The sequence below is a fragment of the Aythya ferina genome, assembly GCF_964211825.1.
Source record: "Aythya ferina genome assembly, chromosome: 3".
Lineage (NCBI taxonomy): Eukaryota > Metazoa > Chordata > Aves > Anseriformes > Anatidae > Aythya > Aythya ferina.
In genome coordinates, this window is record NC_140298.1 from 94726108 (window position 1) to 94740325 (window position 14218).

At 38.2% G+C, this 14218-nt stretch overlaps 1 protein-coding gene across 9 annotated transcripts in view; it reads right to left on the reverse strand.

Moving 5' to 3' along the window:
- The window catches only part of MLIP (muscular LMNA interacting protein), a 123630-nt gene that overhangs the window by 67738 nt on the left and 41674 nt on the right, over positions 1–14218 (reverse strand). For all 9 annotated transcript variants that reach the window (XM_084515313.1, XM_084515308.1, XM_084515311.1 and 6 more), the window contains 2 exons: positions 5409–5567; positions 2988–3353 (listed from right to left, as the gene is read on the reverse strand). In XM_084515313.1, coding sequence (XP_084371439.1) covers positions 2988–3227 — 240 coding nt within the window. In that variant the 5' untranslated portion in view covers positions 3228–3353; positions 5409–5567. The remainder of the gene's footprint in view (positions 1–2987; positions 3354–5408; positions 5568–14218) is intronic.

Sequence of the window (14218 nt, forward strand, 5' to 3'; positions counted from 1 at the left end):
TTGAAATCACAGACCAGAGCTAGGTGTAAGGTAACAGGTCTTTCTGATGAGATCACGTTATTTTGGAAGGGCACAAAAAATGCCATTACTGACACAAGCAAGGCCCTGAAAGATGTGCTGGTGAAACAGGAAAAGGGAAACAGCGTGACAAATATGTCTGAGCGAGAACATGGCTTAATGGAGACCTGCTTCTGGGACCAGTTAAGACCAAGCTTTGATCTTGCTAAGATTTTATTATAGATAGGGAAAAATAAAGTCATTTCCCTACCTCAGCCTGCAACCTGAAAACCAGAAAGAGAGAAGGAAGCACTGGAGACTGTAAAAAAACTTGACACAATATCCAGAGACAACATAGTAAATCAAACTGTGATCTGAGACCCGATTAACACAGATGCCATTCAGAACTGTCTGGTTTCTCCCAACAAGGAAGATGGATTCTTCTTGGCTATGGCAGAAGTTTAGAGGGTCTTGACCGATTTGTCTGGAGAAACCAAGACAGATGACAAGCATTGCACAGAGGAAGGTTAAGTGACTTTGACAAGCTAAAAAAACCTTTTGGATATTGATTCCCCACAGGGAGTTGAGAAGTTTCTCAAGCTGAGTTAGTGTTCCCTGGCACTCAAGGGAACAGCTACATCTCCCTTACCCCAAAGGGTGCACTCCCAAGGACAAGAGCCAGTCTGCCTCTCTGTCATGTGGCTAGACTCTCTTTAATCAATATATATATTATTTATTTACATGTATTTAAACAGCAAACTATGAAGAAAAAGTCCCAAATGTGACCAGAATGACTTTATATATACATACACATATATCTATAAATATTTTAATATGCAATGGCATTATCCAAAATCAGTCATCCCTTTTTCACCTCAAAGAACAATAGAAGCTTCAATATTTTTAAGGATTTTTCTTTTTTTCTTTCTTCTAAATGAAGTCAGAAGTGAATGGAGCTGTAGGAGCATTGTGGTTCAGACTGATCCCCTGTACAACACAATGGTCTTCAGTGCTGATCCTTGCTTTTCTCATTTCCAACAGGAAATTGTTTATTAAACCTAATTATGCTTCTAAATGAACTTAATGTTGTATGCAATAACTCTTAAATGGGACATGATACTGGCTTTGTAGTCATGGAACTGACAAGGTAGCCCCTGTTTAGAGTACGTTGGACTGCTTAGATAAATAATTCAGCTATATGAGTTTTTGGTGATTTTCTTTCATATTTGAACTGACGGTGTTTTATTAGATAGCAAACCAGAAAGAGGGGTGCCTAAGAAAACACTGAAGAATCAGAACATCAGTAAAAAGCAGCTTAGTGGAAATATCCTCTTCCTGTGAAGAGATAGAGACAGCTAGAGATATTTAGAAAATTAAGACCAAGGAAGTACTAAGTCTTGAAGATTTCTGACTTAAGAATAATGATGAAATATGTGTTATCCATATTATGGATAACATACTACGTCTAGTCACATACTACGTCTAGTCACTATATTCAACTATAGTGAATAGTTACTAAGTTAAGCTTTAATTCCTTGTTCTATGCAACCTGTATTTTCACAGAATCACAGAATCACAGAATTTCTAGGTTGGAAGAGACCTCAAGATCATCGAGTCCAGCCTCTGACCTAACACTAACAGTCCCCACTAAACCATATCCCTAAGCTCTGTTTCTTTACCAAACAGATCCCTGTTTATGCGTCAAGTCACCAAAAAATGAAGAAGGCAACAGTCCAGCATTTTTTCTGCAGTCTTACAAAAAGTCCATGCAATTTTTGTAGTAGCTTTTAAAGAAACCACCCAGCTAAGTCTTGCAGAATTTGTATACTTAAAGTTGCTAAAATAAGTTTGTATTTCCCTGGGACCGTTATTCTTTTAAAAACTGCTTCCCCTACACAGATTTACCTATGCCTTTACATCTTCCTCAGGAAAAAAATCTTACTTATTCACTGAGAGTTTCCAGGAAAAAATGAATATTTCATAATGCTGTGAAGCTCAAACCAGAACAGATTTCTTTTCCACAATTTTCTCTATCAAAAATCAGCACTGAATTTGATGGATTAAAAAAAAAAAAAAAAAAAAAAAAAAAAAAAAGAGTAGCACAAGTATTTTAACACTAAGAAGAATGCCTTATTCATTTTTGAAGTATCCAGTATTTTCTCTTTACCATATTGATGAAGAATTGCACTTTCAACTGTTGGAAACCTAGCTAAGGTCAAAGGAAATATCTGAATTTATTCCACGGGAGAAGGGTGTTGCTATTTTGCTTTTTTTCCATTGTGTATACACCTTTAAAAATTATTAGTGCTCTTTCCTAGATGAGATACATTAACTTTTCATGCAGTAAATCCCATTCATTCATTTTAAAAGTGAAATATTTCAGACTTTTTTTTTCCCCTCTTTCCCATTGAGGATTTGAAATTTCAATAAATCAATAAATGTGTCACCACAAAGATCAATGTAAAACAGACCTTTCATCTTCATTAGTTCTTTACACCTGTGCAGAATCAGTACTAACAATCAGAATAATAACACTTTTATAGCCTCTTTCTCTAGCATAAAGGGCTGCAGCAGCTGCTGAGAAAAATTAGGCCCAGGAAGTCAGGTGCTAATAATTCAAATGATCTACAGGCTCCACTGATTTCAATGACCTTAGCCAATTTAGTCTAGCTAGGAATCTAACACCATCTGATTAACCTGCTGTCATGATGAGCTGCTCTTAAAGGAAAGAAAGGAAAGAATAATAGATCTGCATGACCTGCTTTGTTTGTGCACCAATGCTACAGGGAGAGGCAGTAAGTCAGAAGGGTAGGGATGACTCCATAGAATACAAACGTTACAGAAATGGCTAACAAAACTTCAAATTAAAGAATAAATTGGCCAAGCTTCTTTACAGAAAAGGTCAATGTCCATATCCTGAAAGATTTAGAAAGTCACAGCTATCTCAAGAACCTAAAAAAAAAAAAAAAAAAAGAAAAGAAATAGATTACCTGCTGTTTTTGCTGATCACCGGTGCTGTGGGAAAGCCCAGCACCTGGAAGATGCCCATCACTAGACTTTCTTGTCTCTGGGCCGGGGGAAACATGGGATGTAGCCAGCAGTTGGGCGCTGATGGGACCGTAGCCATTGGAAGGCCGTTGGATGTTGATCGAGGCAGCGGCTGCTTCATCTTCATCACCGGAGTCCGTAATCAGGATAAACTCAGCCTTAAAAAGGTCATTCTCCTGCATTTCTCCTCTGCTTGGGTTACACTCCAGGGACTGGAGAACCGTCTGGGTGCTGTCTGGATGGATGGCAGGCACGCAGTCTCGCCTGACACTGCTGTTCAAGGACTGCTCATTCGAGACTACGTTAGACTGCAAGAGATAGAAAGGGAAAGATCCCAGTTAGATGCATTTTATTTGTGTCCCCCAAAATGAGAAGGAATTTTGGCTTGCCACGATGGCTGACACTATGCTACCAAACGTGCAGAGGGAGAATGAAGAATATGGGCTTGATCTAAGCAGAAACAGGCTACTGCACTGCTCCATAGAGAGCTTCCAGCTCTCCCAATGCCCAGCAAGCTCCCAATGCTGTGGGAGATGCCTCCTTGCGACTTAGGGAGCAACAGGGGACTTGCAGCATAACGATAGCCTGAGCATGGTGCTGCAGCTGGGTTGGGAACTGAAAAGGAGGGTGCAATCAAGCCGAATGAGCTGTCAGACCTGACTAGACACGATGGGAAGGCATCCTGACTGCAGGATCCACAGGAGCAGACAATGCTCCTCAGAGGGTTCTGGCAGACAAATCTGGGACAAAACCTATACATATTAATGAAGGAACAAAGGCCTTCAATCCAAGGCATTCTCTCAAAAGGGCAGACAGAGAATCTGAGGTCAGAGAGCTTTACTGTGTGTTTAAGCATCTCAGCACAGACAAATTTTTTGTTCATATTTCCACTTCCAATATGCAACTTCTCAAGCATGCACTGAATGAGAGCAGGAGTAGTAATGCAACCTGGGCATATGACATGCAAATCAACAATATTAAAAATGCCATAGTAAAATATGTTTGTCTTAAATAAGGAATCAAGTGAGAGAATAAAAATACTGTGTACTGCAAGAGAAAACCTGTAGATGGGGCTCAAATTTGCATCCTGCTTGAGGAAAGTAGTAACAACAAATTTCCACTGACAGCTCCAGGAGTCCCTGGAGCTCAGTTCTTTAAAAAGAAATACATTGGAACATACAGGGAGATACCTTAAAACTCAGGCCCTTAGTGGTTTTTTGTTTGGTTGGTTTTGAGGATTTTGTGGTTGGTTGGTTGATGGTTTTGTGTGTTTTTTCAAACTTTGTCCAGATTCTAGGTGTTTCAGAAAAGAGAGTGTCCAGTGCTATGAAGGTCTCAGTACTGCATCATTTGTCAGGAAAGTTTTCTCTGCCTAGCAGCATATTAAAACACAGGGTGACAGATGTCAGCAGTACTCAATTCTTCGTTTCCCAGGGTACTACTTATAGCAAAACCAATACTGAATGGTTGGAAATATATCTAATGAGTTAAACATCTTGAGGACAATATTTCAGTGCATGTGTCTTCAAATACACCCATTCTCTGCCCAGACCTGACACTTTTTCAGTCACAGAGGCTTCTGAAAATGCTGGCATATGGTCAGGTCAGAGGACGATGAACCCTTGTGAAAAGTTTGCTATGTGGAAAAGCACCAAGAAATGCAGCTCCACTGATGTCTCAGGGAAGGAGCTGTTACACAAGAGCAAAATCACCACAAAGCATTCAAATTAACTTGAGGGTTCCAGTTTCCTTTCAAATAGCATGGAATAAAATAAGAGGCTGTAGGTGTTGTGAAGTGGCAAAGGAATAACAAACACTGTGGCAGGAGAACCAGAAATGTTGTGCTGTTGGTTTCACTGTTGCATAAAATCATGAGGACAAGCTTTCAAAACCAAGAAAGCATGTTTGCTCTATGTCTGATGCATTAGTACACAGCTATGAAAGGGATTGGCACCTTAGCTGGAAACCGCAGCACTGGCATTTGCTGAAAGCAGGATCTAGTGACCAACTCTTGGTGGATTTCCATGTGATAACACTCCTCACACACTGCCCTTGCTCTCATGAAGATCAGGAAGGAATCTTCACTCCTCTTCCAAGAATACAGTTTTGCATGATGGACAGAGGAGAGTATCAAAATGGTAAAAGATTTTCTTCCGAAGTAAGTTCTGCTAACAGCAAAATAGGCTCTTGCACAATAACTCTGCATCTCTGGTAGAGTTGGTAAATAAAACCAAGCACAAGCCAAGGCATAGTTCAATGGAAAGAACTTTAGTTCAGGGATGCTCAGGACAAAAATTTCCATAATCTTCAAAAGAATGGAAAAAAACAAAACAAAACAAAACAAAACAAAACAAAAACTCTACCTTGTTTATAATTTCTTGATTGCTGAGATCTTTTGGCTCTTCTGGAATAGTCACAAGGAACTTAGAGACATCTACAACCTCAAAATGAGTTGGAAGTCGGCCAATGGATGGCACAAATGTGAAGGTCAATGGTTTGGTTTCAGATTCTTGAGAAGTGACCTGCAAAACACATAATTAGTTCAACATTTTTGTCAGTTTGTCCAGGTTACTTTGGTCTAAACTGAAATAACTTATAGCACTTACATGAAATACTTCATCTACATAACTTACAGGTCTATTATTAACTATACTGGTCAATAGGTTTTATATCAAGTCAATGCATTTAAGGTCTTTTTTCACAGAAAAAAAAAAAAAATCTGCTTTGATTATACCAATCAATGTACTCATTGTGTAGCACAGAAGACAGGAGAAGAATTGTTCAATAATTCATTATTCTTTCCACTTTCCATACAAAAAAAAGAAAAACATATTCAATTCATTTCAAGGTTGCTTAGTTCAACTCCACATTAGTAGAATGACAAAGTAATTATATTCTGTATCTGGGCATCATATAACTCCTAGAGTATTTGCTTAATAATTTATAATAAATTTGAAAACCTCTGCTAGAAGAAACTAAAACATGTTTACATTTCTTAATACAAATACAGCCAATTCTGAGTAACACCTAGGATGGATTTTGCTTCAAGGAAAGCATTTCACCCCCATTTTCTTTGGGCCATTTAACCACATACACCAACTGGAATTTATAGCTTTGTGTGTGTGTGTGTTTTGTTTTAACTTCTGGTTCAAAGCCTATAGAAGTTAATTGCTTTTTCAAGGAACCCTAATATGCAGAGCCTTGAACTATAATGAATCATGCAGAAAAACAGGACTATTGCTTTAACACTTTTTTTTTTGTTGTTGTTTTTTTTTGGCTTGTTTGTTTAAAGAGAAGCAAATTGGAGAGCTATGGTTCTCATTATGCTTCTTTGCAATTTGCATCTATAAGTAAATAGCAATTATGCATTGGAATTATGAATACATTCATATGACTCAGTCTTATGGCTGGGACATTAAAAATGATAGACACATATTTCTTTTTTTTTTATTAAATTAGTAAATATTAGTTACTTCCACTGACAGCTGTCTCCTGGAGGACTTGTGTAAACCAGAGGCAGGTTATTTTTACCATTTGCTGTTGTCTCTACAATTTAGGAGAAGAACCCAGTTCTCTGAGCCACATCCAGAATGAATTTCCATGTGTCCACCTCTAATTTGGAAAGAATAAGGTATTTTGATCCTAGAAAGTGAAAAAAATCTGAGTAAATGGTAGCTACATCAGTTCTGAAATTGGCTTTTGTATTCACAAACTCATGCCAGTAAGTTCCATTACATTGCAGACTTGCACCAGTTAGAGGTGTGTGCTTCAAGGGCTCAGGGACTGAGCCATCTACTTTCCTTCCCTCCACTTCCTCCTTTTCCATCCAAGTGGCCAAGCACAGGAGTGCCTGAATCAGTAGCAGAAGGGTGACTGCTAAATGCCCCATGACACCAAGAGCTGTGATATTTTACACGAGAGAGAAATAACATGGCTCTGTCTTTCTCTCAGCAGCTATGGTATGCAAGCCTGACCACTGCTCTTCATAAACCAGCAGCACAATATTTAAATAGGAATAGCTGGCACATTAAATGCCTTGTCCTTACTCCTAATACAACAGAGTATACGAGTATTCAAGCACATACACATTAACTAGCAAAAGCCAGTCCCTGCAGCACAGCAAAGGGACACATCCAACCACCCAAAGGTGCTTTTCAAGAGGCAGGTTTACCTGTACCCATGCAGGAGCACATATCATATTAGCATGAGTGTCACCCTACAGCTGACACTACCCATTATGGTCTTGCAGAGCACCTAAATCTCCACTGAAATTAGCTGGAGATGGCCTTTGCTTTCCACCAGATATATGGCTGTGCTTTCATCTTCCATCTCTAGTCAGGAAATGCTGCTAATGACTCTACCTCAGCCATCTTTACAAAATTTTCCTTTCTCTACCTTGTCTTCTTGTTGTGCTCTTACTTGATACTTGACATCAACTGTTTTGTATCTATGAGCACTCGTGTGAGCAACAAATATTCTTTATAAAAGAGAAAAGAAGAGAGAAAGAAAAAAGTGTGCAAATAGCTAGCACCACACAAACAGAACTACAGAAAATTACAATCAAATTTTTTAGCATTGCCAAATTCCAAGTACTGTATCTCTGTATTTGTAATGAGGAAATGTGAACGAAAAACCAAGTTACAAAGACCCTAACTGTTACATAGTAACGACGATATATTGTGAGCACATTTCCAGAATTCCCAGACCCTAATTCTATACCATGTCTCATCCTGCACTTCCAGTTTTATTGCTTTGGTGGAAAAATTAAAGGATACATGAAGAAAACCTTATTGTATTTGGCCTAAACACATCATAGAACTCATCATCAAAATGGGTTGAAAGCTAAAACTAAGGTTGAAAAACATATACAAAGATGTGCAAGCTAGAACATTTTTTCAGCTGAAAGGTGTCATGACAGTATTTACATTCCCTTAGTATATTCTATTTCTTATGGAGTTTAGAAAACTAAACCAACAAGTAGAATTACTGTATTTTGGAAAGTTTTATGTTGCCAGATACTGTGTGGCAATGTGCAGAAATGCACTCCCTTTAAATTCACTTACAGAGAGTGGAAAACAGGAACTCCTAGCAGGTAAAACTGGTCATGCAATCTAGGTTGCATCACAGAAACCTAGGCAATGAGCAAATATCACAATACTCATTAGAAAACACAGATATTTCCAAAAGGGAAAACAAAAGAGAAAAAATCTTGTTTAAAAATATGTTTTAAGTGATTGTTTTAATGTTTCTGATTTAAAAAAAAAATAAGTTAAAATACTTTTACATTTCAAAATTTTAATACTTTTTAACTGGTAATGCTACAAATGAGAGAGAGAGAGAGAGAGAGAGAGAAAGTTTCTCCCTTTTTTATTTTTAAATGTTTAGCTTTTAGCACTGTGGCCTTTAGTTTTCAATTATTTCTTCTATTTCTTCCAAAAAAAAAGGAAGGAAAAAGTAAAAATTGGACAATGTGATGCAAAAGGAACCTTTACATGCTACTTTTGACTTTTTTTTCCTCAGGTAGAGAAAGAATTTTACACTTTTTTCATATACTTAATATACTCATTTAATTTACTGTATCTCTCTTGCTGATGTCTCTATCCTAGAAGAACTAAAGGAAATGAACACAATGGACCTTCAATATTTAACTGCATCTATTGGTAGCTATTCTGACATGCAGAGGTAAATAATAGAGAAATAAAATTAAATATATATATATTTATGAAATCTTCTAAATAAAAAAAAAATCTATGAAATCTTGTAGACTGTCGTCCTTTCTTCAGACCCAATAATAACAGCAGAAATAATTCAATGCCATATATTCCCTGCTGCTCTAATTCACTTGAATCAATATAGTTATGGTGGCATCTGCAATGTGCATTCAATTTAATACTAATGAATTCTGGTTTATATTATGTAATCAACTTTATGCACAATGTCATAATTGCTTGGCTTTAAGTGTATGCTTTTATGTTACTTAGTTCTTTGAAGAATATAAATTAGAGAGTTTAATACAGCTAACTTTTAAATATCCATTAGGGGGCTATAGACAGCTGCATAATATGTTGCTGAATAGTTTTAAAAGGAGAAACTTATTTTAAATGATTTCCACGACTTCCTATGTCATCAGTTTGCCGTTGTCAACAGGTTTGTCACTTAATTAATACCATCAATTTACAGCTGACCCAGGGTAGAAAATTAAATTATATTAATTATTGCTTTTATTACCACAGCATCTACAGTCCTTACTTGGAGAGCACATATTTATTGTCTTGGGTACCTTATGAAGACAAATGAACACTTCTATTTATTCTCTCTCATACTCTATATGCATTCAGTACACTGCCTATTTTGTAATTTAAATTGAGGTCCCATTGTCAGTGATTGCTTGCCAGGATTTCCTTCTGGAATACAGATTGCTAAAGTGAAATTGAATATGTTGGTTCACATTACTGCTTCTTCCACTGATTTGTTAATACAAGTCATTTCACTAATAAAATGATACCTTGAGAAAACCTCACTGTTGAAATATCAAGTACTTCCTTACTTCCTTTTGAGGTGGCTTATTTATTTAAAGGACAGAAAAGAAAATATAGTCATAAATAATAGGGAAAAAAAAAAACTAAATGTGTGCAACATGACATAGAAATACGTTGACTGATGTCCTGCTTTGGTCAGAGCACAAATTCACATGCCCCAAATTCCTGCTAAATATAGCTTTCACACACAAGGCACAGCTAAAGCAGTGAGCCCAACCTGGAGATGGGCCATCCAAAAACGTCTGTCTTGTGTAAACTGTTCTTAGACTTTTTTTCTATGTTCAGACTAAAGTCAGACCACAGAACAGATATTGTCCTGTCCTGTAGACTGAGAACAAGGCTAATCTGGTATAAATGAATCACTTAATGACATGTAAGAATCTTCAGCAGATTTTCCTATCCTAATTTACTGTATCTATCAGTTGCCCAGTACAGATTAGCTGATTATTGTGTAATATGAGCTCCAGTTTATCTGAAACCTTTTACAAACAGCAGCAGATGATCATCTGAACACCAGCTTCATATCTGTGAAACTTCAGGGGAAAAGCTAAAGCCATTCCAGAAGTCTGGGGTGAAATTTCAGCCCCGATGAAGTTTGTGCCAAAATTCCCATTGACAGCTGTGGTCCAAGAAGTTCCCCACACCATTTCCTAGCTCTGCTATATATGTACTTATTGTATCACCTTCAACAAAACACTTAGCTTCCCTCAGTATAGCAGCACACACTAAAACTCACATGCAGATGAATATCTTTTGAAAATTAATGCATGAAAAACACTAGAAAGAGCAAATGACTAATAGTATAAAATTGTCATTTATTATTCACAATGCAAGAGTTCATTCAGCTGAAATGTTTCTTTTCAGTAATAATTTTAATTAGCTTTTCAGCCTGGCAGAATTTATACAACTGTAATTACTCTTTCATACTGGTCTACACAGATACAGCTGAGCAAAGTGAAAAGTAAGTAAAGATAACCTTTAATTTCCTCTGTTGCAAAAGGGGAGTAATATAACTTGCCTGTTACATTTAATTAATGTAATTAAATGCGGTTTGATTAAATGGTGACATTGGACCTCAAGGCAACCTGCATCTCCAAGTCATATTTTATGTACCACTGACATCCTTAAAGCCCTTACTTGTGCCAGTCTCCTAAAACAGCTAGGAAGCAACATCTTCCAAGCTAAAAACACCTCTGTTGTAGCACCCCAAGATGCTCTAGTCCCTCATCTATACAGAAAGCTCCAGGTAGGCAGTCCCACACCAGACTGCACACAGCTACCGTTTCAGCATATTACCACTGTTCCCTTCTGTCTGTCCTGCATTCATTTCATTGTATAGATCAATCAGAAATGACCCAGAAATGTTGTCTCTCTGATTTTTGCACAGGTTTTTATAGTATGGCTAGACTTGCCATCTGGTCTTGCATAGAAGGCATTCAGGGACTGACAAAAGTAGAATGAAAAAGTTTAAAAGCTGATTGCAAAAGAAAATTGTAAAAACCTGGTGCTGTCTGGCATGTACGTTCACTGGTTATCAAAAACCTTAGCAGTCAGAAGGCACACTTAGAAATGGGAGGCTTCAGACCAAGTCCAGTGCCTCTAGAGACACAAAAGTACCTGCACCTGAACAAAGATTCTTACAAGTTCTTAGGGTGTATGACTTTTTGTGAAGAGTATCCATACTAGTATCCACACACAGAGACATTCACACACACTGATACTCTTATGTGCTTGTACAATGCCATGATACTTCTCCTTCCCAACAAAAAGTCTGCAGCCTGCTTAGTCACATTAGTATAGCAGCAGTGAGGCACAACAGAACTCACTTTTTCAGTCTTTCTGTGAATAACGTCACAAAAATTGAAGTTCTCACCTCAATTATTCAGTAAGAAATTTAAAGTTAGCCTGAACTGATGGTATTTGCTGTTATAAAAGTTTCTTGCAATTTCTGCTGTCCTAGGAATCTGTTGAGTCCCAGAGTGCTGCTGTCATCCTCACAGAAGTCTTTGGGCACAGTCTCACTAATGTGTATGACATAATTGTCCTTATTTTCTTCTCCCAAAAGTTGTTTCTAAAAGCAGGTGTCATTTTCAAGTCAAGCTTTGGGAATAGATCCAAATCCCTCCTTATATCTGTGAGAGCTGAGAGATCGGTCTTGGTGGATGATGTTAACAAGGGACTTCAGTTTTACAGTAGCATGCATCAGCCACCTGCGCTTCAATTCCTAGAGGTGTCTGAGCAGATGGGGGCTGGAGAGATTCCAGCCAGCACTGAACCTCACCTACACATGGTGAAGTTTCCCCACCACACTGCTGGACCCTGTCCATCCTGCCATCACTACCATGGGAGGACCAAGCCCAGAGGAGCCCATCTGGTGCTGCCACCACCAACAAGCACCTTAGCAGTTTTCCTTACAAAGAGATGTTGCAGCACGACTTCAGTAAAACACCAGAGATGTCATTGGAAGCAATACATTTTGATAGCAGGTGCTGCCCAGTATCACATCAGTGTCTGTGTGGATCCTGTGTCTTCTAATGGACCATTATCTTTGTACAGTGAACTATTCGGTGACTCCATGAACAGAATATGTGTGTTAATAAAACAGGTGTTATGTTATCAGAAACCATAGCTTGAAGGCTGTTGAAGAAAAACAGGGGATTTTAACAGAACCTTCCAAAAATACAAGCACAAGATAATAGCAGAAGCCTTGAAAGCACAAGTACAGGATAGGGGCCCGAGGGCTACAAGTATAAACCATTAATAATAAGTTATTGCTCACTACAGGAATGCGGTCTTGTGTACTGATATTAAGGGTAACAAAGGAAACAAAGAAGCAGTATCCAGCTTTATATATATATATAAACATAGCACATACAGTAAAGTTTGGATATAACAGCATTTGCTGGCCAGTGAAGAAAGATAAATGACAAAATAAACACATAACATGTACGTTAGCAAACATATAAAAATAAATCAAAGTGGATTAAATGCACAGAGGAAGTAAACTCCACCATTAACATCATGCACCTCCCTGCAAACAACTAGAAATCCCCACTGTTTGTCATAACACAGAGAGAAAAAAAAAAAAAAAAAGTATAAAAGGAGAAAGTTAGTGTATGTAGGTTTTAATTATGTCATATCATTATTAGTAATGACCTCCACTAATTAGAACACTTGAACTTTAACTGTGGATATCACTGTAACTGGACCAGTAATTGACATAAAAGCCCTGTGCACATGTGAATTTGTGTTCATTTGTGTAAACAGTCTGATGGGGGGGGCGGGGGGGGAGGTGCAGTAGGTTGAAGAGATGGTAGGTATAAAAGTTATTACATGAAAGTCCCTCCCAAAATGACAGCCTCAGAGGATTAGTGGTCCTGTTGAATGAACAAGAACTGATGCATTCAGAATACCAAGAGTCAGTCCAGCCTGCCCAAGGCCACCAGCACACACTTGTCACATCAACAGTGAACAAGTTGGGTAATTTTGACCTCATCCCAGCAGGCCATGGAATGCTATGTGGACAAAGACTGGGGGGTTATACACACAGAAGAAGAAACAAAGGTCCCCTGGAGTAACTTCATGACCTCACCTAGAAGCCAAGGGCATAGAACAACCTTCTACACCTGCACAAAAGGTTGCCCTCGCAGCTGCATCTCCAGCTGGATAGCCTTGAATGAGCGTGCAAGTGTACCAGAGACACAGCTGAGCAGGTAAAGGCGCCATGTGAACAGCCACCTGCTATTAATAAAAACAGCCTCACGATTCTTATTAATTATTATTACATTACCAACCTCCTTCTATTGACGGTAATAACTGGAGTAATAAAATGTATTCTGATAAACATTGCTTGTGGTAAATGCCTCCTCCGAACTGCCCCCCTGTCAAGGAAAAGGGAATTAACAACATAATAACTGTATGATTAGACAGCTCATGCTTCAATTAGATTACCTACAGACTCTTGCAGCACTATGTATATTTCTCGAGTTTGCATAAGCTGTACCAGGTCTGGTATCTGGTCTTCAACCCTACCCTTGAGGCTTGGTAGTAATTTGGACACAACAGGTAAGATTGAGCATTTTCCACCTTTGTAATGTTTCTGCTCACTTTTGAAGAACTGCTTTCCTGCTTTGTTTATACACAGCTGAAGAAGGACTGTTACAACCCTATTTAACAGCTAAGTTTTGCAGGTGTCCTTTAAATGGCTCCAAGTTAGAAGCTGTGTGTGAAATCCCTCCTGGACTCTGATGAGGATGTGTTGGATGACGGGTCTCTCCATGCTTCTCTGCCAATCTCTTTTAGCAAGACCACTTTAGCAGTATTTCAGCATACACAACAGCACCAACAGTCTCGTTACTGTTCTATCCATAATACTTCAGAGCCTAAACACCCTTATCATCCAACTTTGACCACCTGTCTCTGGGTGACTTGGATATGCCTCTTCTCTCTTCCTGAGATTAATAGCTCCTGTCATTGTCTGCCACCCCTAAATGCTCCATCTGGAGCTTTTCTTCACCAAAAGTTTCCTTTTCCTCTCTTTTCCCTCTCTGTTACTTCTATTAGCTAAACAATGGTAGAATTATGTCTAATTTTTGGATAGCTTTTTCAGATTTAATTATTTTTTTTTTTAATTT